The 9179-nt window shown below is 35.1% G+C and overlaps 1 protein-coding gene across 1 annotated transcript; it reads right to left on the bottom strand.

Moving 5' to 3' along the window:
* Positions 1-6371: 6371 nt before the first annotated feature.
* On the bottom strand, positions 6372-8466 carry LOC120341072 (uncharacterized). The gene is made up of 5 exons (XM_078119714.1): positions 8017-8466; positions 7652-7779; positions 6985-7072; positions 6823-6902; positions 6372-6707 (listed from the first exon to the last, which is right to left on the bottom strand). The coding sequence occupies exons 2-5, from the start codon at positions 7771-7773 to the stop codon at positions 6590-6592; spliced, it is 408 nt and encodes a 135-aa protein (XP_077975840.1). The 5' UTR covers positions 7774-7779; positions 8017-8466; the 3' UTR covers positions 6372-6589.
* Positions 8467-9179: the final 713 nt, after the last annotated feature.

Raw genomic sequence — 9179 nt, 5'->3', positions numbered from 1 at the left:
GACAACAACTGATAAAATATATAGATAACTATTCGAGACCATTCAAATATTTGGTGATATGGAGCTCGTGAAGAGGTGTTATTGACGTAGACCCACAATGAGAACGCAACAAAATCAAATTGTTACTTACCGATCAATATTAATGAGTGAATTGAAACTACTCTATTTTATAACTCGGATGTATTTGCTGCTTCTTAAATTTTATTAATGCCATTTGGAGTAAACGAATAGATCGCGGAGACCCTAGATCCAATTTGAGTCTGTTTCTAGATTAGACCTCTTGGTTAAGAACGATCATGATACAGGTATGTACGGCCGTGAAGGACAATCCTGAGATTTCATCACCGATGGTAAGGGTATACACGTTCAGTGGCACATCGTGCTAAGCCTTTGGAAAACGCTTGATTTATATCCTAAGATTACAGGTTCAAATCCCGTAGGGGATAATTTAGTACCAGAGAATTGCTGGCAGCTTCCTCCCGCTCCCCATACCCCAAGCCAGCATTTCCCAAACTTTTTTCGCCACGGAACACTTGCACTTTTTATGTCATCTCGTGGAACACCAAAGATGCGTCGCTAACACTACCAGAATTGTGTTAAACATGCCTAAAATTATAGGCTTATTAAAGCTTTCCCACTGCCGGCGGAAAAAATGTCATGGTATATAATTTTTGCAGCCATGGATTAAACATTTACAAAGTCATCAGCTTCAAAAAACTAGGGCTCAACTTCATAACTTTGGCCGCGAGTAGGGCTAGCCTAGATTTTACTGGCACGAAAATTGGCCCGACTTCGCTCAGTTGGAAGATTCGTGTCAACCATAACATCGACTGTCGGATTTCGTTAATTCATGCACAATTTCATTGATCATTTGAAGGCTCTCTCCAAATTTTCCAAGCTAAGGAAGAACATGAGAGAATCGATTCCGGCCCATTCCAACTTGAAGCAGTAAGTAAAGCTTACTTGTGCCTAAATGGGTTTAGCTTAGGGTAAACATAAACTTCATATAAGCACCACTGAGGTCTGGACTCTGGATCTCCAGTTGGATAATGCATATTTAATACACTGACTTATAAAAGATCTATTTGTATTCAGTGTCCAATGAGAGAATGAGCTAAAAAAAAACTAACTTGGTAACATCACGCGCATTCACTCAGAAATAAAGGAGACCGGTATCTGAACAAAGTTACAGGTCACCACACTAAACTGCCAAGAAAGACCATAAAATACATGATATACTCGACTTAGTCAACCACATGTTGGACGTATAGTGAGTTAGTCTCGCGCGACCCAACTTGTAATCCTTTCAGATTCGCTACTATTATAAAACTTGCGACACTTGAATAAAAAATAATTTTGTGTCTTCAGTATTATATTTGCTATATGTAGCCGACTATTCAAACAACTAAACTATCGCACTATTGGATTACTCGGGCCTCTTAAATGTTCCACTGGGATTATGCTTCACAAAAAAACACCTCAAAACCACTGGATTGCATCAATAAATGATTTCATGTTTGATAACTAGACTAACTGGACAGCATACCCGATTTACTAATCTTATAACCCACACGGACTGGTAACCTGGCAAAAGGGCGTGGTACTCAGATAGGTGTTAGTGTAAAAAGGATAGGGTTAGTGGCAGAAAGCAGACAGAGCATAAAAATAAATGAAATTAAAGGAAGGCTGGTTTGCCTTGTGGCTGTGCCCGTCAGATTAATTAATTCTTCACCGATTGGATTGCAAACAATTTCTCCGCCTGTAATACAAGATACATTTCGCATTTATATGTCGAATATAAATACTGATACATTTATTTCTCTACCAACGTGGTTCAAAAGATCTCTCACTTTACGAAATAGCAAAATATTCATGATCGTGCTATCAAATCTTATGGGAACTCTCATTGAATCTTTTGTACAAAGCCTCCGCCACTAATACATAAAATGTAAGATTTGATAGAAACAATCCTGCCATGCTTTAAATCAAAAATTTATAATTATCCAAATGGTTCGGAATGAATAAAAATTGTAATGTTCGGCGAAATATGCATTTCTAACTGAATACTTACTAATTTTCTCATTTTGCGTTGGTGGAAGCTTTGTACAAAACATCCCATTTATAGCCTGTCTGTTCTTTATGCTTAGTTTCTACAAGAAATGAATGTGTGAACTTTTTCCATTTTTGTTTTCCCAAATTTCAAATTTCAAATCCCAATCTTATACTTCCAAGTATCGATAAGAATTGATGTTTTCAGTAATAACTGACTTTTTTATTTACATCGGTAAGAGCGTAGCCAGCGCAAAATTTGGCAACCCAATTTTTATTTATAGGACGTATGACGGATGCTTTTAACGTTACGTCAAAATCCCTTTTATAGACTTACTTCATCGCGGAGTTCTTCAGGCTATACAATTGCGCATTTTTGCCAAATCGGATGATTAATTTGGAGGATGAATTGATAGTAAGCCCCGAAACGGCCAATTATCAGTGAATAGCTCTAGAATAGAGCAAAATAATGTTGAAAGAGACGTCCCTACCACTTTGTGTCTTACTTTGAATGCCATAAAATGGTTCGTTTTAAAATTTCGGATTTTAGGGCAAAAAATAATCACCCTCGCTACCACTCAAAGTTAAAAAAGGAGATTGCGCTAGAAATTCTAATTTTCAAATAATTCCCAACACTAACTACTAGATAAATACTAATTTTTAAAACGATGCGGACCGTTCGCGTTCGGGGCCGTTTGTAAAGCAAACGTGATGACCACTACACTACAGAAACGTATACGCCGGTGGGTCATTTTATAATGAACAATACTCTTGGGAGACTTAACAATAATTGTTCGCGTGTTAGGCGAACGTGCTGACTTCTACATAGAGAAACGCATAAACCCGTGGTTTGTCGAATCGGCTTAAAACCGATTCTGATGTCTTTCCATAGTGTAGTGGTCAACGCGTTTGCAAACGGTCCCCGCAAAGTGGTTTGGGCCCACAGGCAGAAACATGTTTTCCTGTTAACATTTCGCTTCAGCCTAAGTCTTTGACGGATCTCGTTCATCGCCGTAAAAATGGTGCATAATATGGACTAAGGTATCCTTTCTAAAGTATGAATTAACCCTTTGTGGTAGATTTTTACTTCCTCCTAATATATTAGAATACTTTTAAGATTAAATAAATTTTTGCTCAAACAATCGATAATACCCGAATGTATTTTTATCATAGTTATCACACATATAAGAAAAATGGGTTAAAATGCTGAAATGAATCAGTTGTTAAACACATCTCAAAAACAATGAGTAATTAAAGTGTACTATAGTGGGAAGTATTGTCTGCCGTAAACTTATAAATCAAAATAGTTGTCCAATCACCAATTTTTCTTTTAATTCTAGGTAAGTAATTTTATCCGTTGGCAAAAACGTGGAGATAAAAATAGACATCTCGAATGTCAACTTGCTCAATTTACAGCGTAAAAGTGAAGAATCGAGTGATATATGAACCGATGAAAATGAACAGGAGACAAATTAAAATATGCAGTGGATCTTGAGAAGAATTCGAGTTTTTTTAAAAACCCAAATAACACGCATATGTAGTTACCACACATCCTGCCTGTATACACGGCTGTTGTGGAAGTATTTTAGGTTTGAATCCTGCTTGGTCTAGCAGTATATTCCCAGTATATTCCTACCAAAGCCGCAAGTTCCAGATTTTTACGTAAGAGTTACAGTTTCCATAAAGCCTTGTTCAGAGTGGAAATACGAAACACCGTGAGAAAATGACCGCGGAGACTTATCATAACTACATTTCCAATCTTCAAATATACAAATCCATCCAACGTGAATCTAGACCGCTAGGGCTTGTCAAACTTTTATGTGTTTACTTTTTCACGTCATATATTTTGCCGTCGTATCCTATGTGCAAGGCTGGCTGCAATCTGCATTATTGGACACGTTAGTGGACATAACGTTCGTTTTGTTATTATGTTGTTGTTGTTCTTTGTAACAGAAAAAACGCCTTTCTCTTTGATTACTGGAGGAATCGCTTTGAAATTTTCAGTGCTAAAATACTAAACTTTCCGCTAGAAAACATTTACTTTTATTTATTTCAAATATCCCGGTGTGCTGTATGAGATTCGTTTCTTCGTGTGATAATAACGTCATCACAATTTTGCCCTATGTTGCGCCATGTTAGTAATTTTTACCCAATGTCTGATGAACACAATTGCTACGACACCGTTACTTCCACCACTTCAAGGCAAACCATATGCTTATTTTGTCTCATATTCTTTTGAACGATGTAAAGTGCAGAAACAAAACATTTCGTGAACTTGCAAATAGCTGTAAAGAATATGTATCATATTCGGCAAACAAAGTTTTGGAATTTGACGTTTTGTAAATATTTTCATATTCAGCAAACGAATAATTCAAATTTTACGATCGTGATAAATTTTGTATTCGACAAACAAACATTTCAAAATCTAAGTTTTGGGATGAAGTTTTTATTTCGTGTTGCAGTCCTAACTAATAGCAATTCTTATTTCTACGCCGTGATTATCTTGCTAAATTGTGTGAAAACAATGAAACACCGTCAAAACGCATTATAAACCTTGCCAAAAGGTGCAAAAACAGTGTAGTATCAGTAGTTATCTCAACTTTATTTGTTTCCTGTAACTTTGCTCAGAGAATATTTTCTATATTTTTGAGGGATGCGCGTAACCTTGCTTTCAGTACATTTGCTTATACAAACACACACTCTTTGCTCTGACTGCATATTATAGAAGGAATGCACAGACTTCATGTGCAGCGAGCACCCTAATCATTTTTCACGAGTAACAGACGTAACATACTCTTCGCTATATTATCTCGGAAACGAAATGCCAAGCCCTGTATTATCCCCAAGATTACCAACTAAATAAAAAAAAATGTTTATGTACTGATTTATATTAATATTCCTAATTAAACAAATGGGGTACAACTTGTTGCTGAGACTTGTGGCAACGTAGGAATTAGAACACGGTTATGTACGGCAAGTCTGAGTCACTCCTGACGATGCCGAGTTATTTCGTTTTCCACCCTCATTCCCTTTGTTCTCCAGTTTCAATTATATAATTATGCAACTTACGGTCATCAGAACACGAAATATTGCATTTATTGGGAAAAGTTTCTTGTAATGGTAAAAGTCTTCTAAAAATGGTAACTATATTTGAAAGAATATATTTCATTTTAAAGAACGGTTAATTATTCAGGTGATGGTTCGATTTAATGGTGGTGCTAATACAATAAATTATCGCAAGACAGCTTAATAATTATGGCGATTTCGAGACCCTCACCATCATGAATCAATAATTTCTAGTTTTTTTTTTGCCTAAAAGTAATGTAAAGCACGTGTAATACACTTATTATAGTCAAATATATTTGAATACAACAAAAAAACGACATCGAACGCACAAAATTGAGATTATCGATGAAACCCTATAGTAACTTCGATAAGCGATAATTTGTTTTCTAACCCCATTTATTTGCAAACTTCAACATTCTCAATTCCTTTTCTAATAATTCAATCTAATCAAGTATCGTTTTATGTGTCTCTGAAATACCAATTGATTGGTATTAACATCATTGGTTTTCATTAAATATATTAGAAAGTATTTGGAATTTTCACAAATATATTCAACGAGATGGGCAGTGGCCTCGTGCCTTCTGTGGTGAGAAAACTTTTGCAAAGCCACGCTCATTTACGTTTTCTTGGTAATTCGGGGACATTTATTGAAACACGCCCTAAACATTCAAAAACTACTGATCTTTGCTCTTTTAGGGTACAAATTGTACCCTGTGTTTAATTTACCTTACAAGCAAAGCATTTAGGGGAAGCGCGAACATTTTTAATGATGAATAAGGATTAAATAGCCAGTCTCTCTCTATATATATATATATATATTCCTTGTGCGATGTCGACCTTATCCAATGATGTTCCTCATTCCCGCAAATAGGATAAAAAAAGTAGTCTCTCGGAATTGGGCGGCGACGATTGGGCACCAACTCGACTATATTTTAAACGAACTGTATTACGTGCGTTAAATTTTGTCATACCATTTTTACTGAAACCGCTAAAAATAACGCTGTGAGTAGCTCACTATATGCAACAGAAAACAAGTAGCCCAGCTGCAGCGAAAAATAGCATGTGAACGCAATGCAGCAATTAGAGGTATATATATATATTTGCGTTGGTGAAATCTCTACTGCCACCAATAAATTCATACTTCTGCATATTGATCGACATGGAATGAACTGCCTATTACATAATTCCCGACTTACTTAAAAATAAATATTTCAAAACAAAATATATATATGCTTCAATCAAAAAATATTTAATAAGATGAAAATACTAATGAATAGCTAAAGTAAGCAAGCCTAGTATTAAAGGACAGTTGGTCACAACTCAAGCAGTTGTTTCATTAGAGAACGTACATTGTGAGATTTTACATATTAATTAAAGGGAATTAGAATATTCAAAACCCGAACTTTCATATTATATTGTTATGAAAGTGCACGTAATAGAATGAATTTGATGACATGTTTCGGATATCTCCTTCTCATAGAGAGGAGAACCAAGAATTTCCATCTGATGCAAAATCATTGCTGCTTTCATCTGCATTTGCGTTGTTGCGTGAGAGACGAGCAACCATGTAAATGGATAATAAAACAATTGCTCTGAAGATAAAAATAAATATAAGAACATTTTAATAACGACAAAACATAACATAGATTCCTTCTTCAAAGTTTTTGTGGCCTATTTTGACCATTATGGATGTAAATTATAATTTACCCAACTATTGAAAAGTATCCTACGCCCATCACTCCGTATTCTTTTCTCGGGCATAATGCAGGCCCAGAAAGTATGAAGTTCTGTAAATTGAAATACATGATTTATTTATGTTATGCCTCTTTATGTAAATTTTCCAAACTCCGCACCAAATTTTCTACTCACGTGATTGGCGATTGTTGAATCAAAACCCAGTGCTGTGATGTTGTCAATGCGGGCCTGTGGATCACACACAATCTTCACCGTGAATGTTCTTGATATAAAAATATATTTATGTACTAAATATGATCATATCATTGATGCTTTTTTGTATTGATAGGATTACAAAGACATAGATAAATAAAAGATATCTAAGATTTATTAAGCGATATACTGGAATTTACATCATTGATCCGAGTCGCAATATGCTGGAAGTGTGAGACCATTTCTCTTCACGGGCGAATTACACAAAGCGATATTTCAAAAAACAATTCCTACTTTGCGATATTTGGTGCCTCGCGGTTTTACGTGTATGCAAAATCATAATCTTACTTTTTATAACCAACATAAAAATTTCATAGATGTTGGTTTGATTTACGAGAGACTATCTTTATATATATATATACCTTTTTTCTGCTATCTATTCTATCTGATTCTGAAGTCTTGTACACTCACACAAATATAACCTGAATAACTTACAATTCTTTACAGCTGGATTTATAGCAAATTGAATATGTTTTCAATATTGACATTTCATCAACACGACACTAATGAAATATATTTTTTTGATCCGACCAAGTTCTCTTCAACACCGCATATATACTTGTGGGTATAGAACTGAAACTATACTTACAAAATGCTTACATACTGGTTCGACGTGTAAAACACAACCAGAGATCCGTTTTTGTCAAGTTTCCAAGTACTGTTTTTTTGTTTACCAAGATCATAATAATTATGCAGATATTCGCTATACATGATGGTCTGAAATATAATAATAAATTACTGAGGCACGTACAATGAGTAAAAGTAACTCCCGATACTGGAGCGTCTGTGCAATATCGTCATAAAAATTTAAAAATATCCGGTTCAATTTTTACAAGCCACTAATGTTACTATCGCCAAAATGGCTACTCCTGAAAATGATTTTTTCTTATCAGATAATAAAATTAACATCCGTATAACGTAAAGAAGATTATTAAACTTAACATTTGGCCTTACCGCAAGTCCAGATACTGAACCCTCGATAGACGTGAATTCGTAACAAGGATTATACTCGTAGACATAAGGACCTCCGTGTGGATTTGGTCTGTGATATCTAAAGGTAAATATTTGTAAAATGCTCCTGTTTTAATACATCCGTACACTTTGTATGTTAGTTAGAATATTGCATGATTCTGCGTAATACAGTTTTTTTGACAACATAGCCAGCAAACAAGATCCAAAAAGTGCGTAGAAAGAACCAAAAATAACAAAGCGTCTTGCAGTCGGTTAGAAGGGGTAATGGATTCGAATAGCCTCCTTTGTAAAAGATCACTGGACTTTTTACACTGGAACTTCAATGTTGTCAGAAGTGTATCGAAGGCTCTGTAGATAAAAAGCTTTTGTAGACTAATAGCATATCGTCACGCTAATAACTGAATTGCGTAAGTCATTTTTGGCGATTTTGAGTTTTTTTTATAAAATAGGTACTTATGTAATGCTGCGCACCTGCCTGTTAACTCAGATTTTATTTTAAGAATTCCGAAACCCATAAAAAAGGAAATTTAGTATGACATGCACATTTATGCAATTGTTTCGTCATAATGAATTATCATTATTGTGACGTCACAAAGACAAAATTACCTCGGCGAAATATTTTCGTGTTTTTGCATCTCGGATTCTGGCTTAGCGCGAATTAATTTGAATTAATACTACAGTATAGGAAGACGTGCACTTGTGATATTCACTGTCCGAGTCCAACTCACCTTGGTTGGCTTTTATATTGGATGCATTGCTGTTTTATTCTTTATATTTAATCTTAGTCTTATTTCGGTGGGTGTGCAGAAGGTGTTATATTGATGAAATATATATTTTTAAACATAAAAAATAATGTAATTGAGACTGATTAGCTGTTTTGGGGATTAGACATTGCAGATACTGAGAATTACATTCGTTTTTAGAATGTTAAGTTTTCAGGACTGGTGAATATAGTAAAGTTGCAAAATTGCGTGTGTTCCCAAGTCATAGACAGATTTCTGCCTAAGTCACAGTGCGCCATTATGACGTCACTTAACTGCGTCATACAAATTAACTTAAATCCGGCTACGATCAAAAAATTGAATCATGGCAAATTATTGACTCTCGAGGGCATAACAATATCGTTAGGAAGTTTTTTACGTTTT

Source organism: Styela clava, chromosome 14 (genome assembly GCF_964204865.1).
Source record: "Styela clava chromosome 14, kaStyClav1.hap1.2, whole genome shotgun sequence".
Taxonomy (NCBI): domain Eukaryota; kingdom Metazoa; phylum Chordata; class Ascidiacea; order Stolidobranchia; family Styelidae; genus Styela; species Styela clava.
This window is presented reverse-complemented; position numbering and strand designations above follow the sequence as displayed.

Excerpts from the sequence above, each read along its gene's own strand:
- LOC120341072 (XM_078119714.1), bottom strand. The coding sequence starts at position 7,773 with ATGTATAGCGAATATCTGCATAATTATTATGATCTTGGTAAACAAAAA. Across the intron at positions 7,073-7,651 it reads AACCAGTATGTAAGCATTTT|AACATTCACGGTGAAGATTG; the intron begins GTAAGTATAGTT and ends TTTTATATCAAG. Across the intron at positions 6,903-6,984 it reads ATTCAACAATCGCCAATCAC|AACTTCATACTTTCTGGGCC; the intron begins GTGAGTAGAAAA and ends TTCAATTTACAG.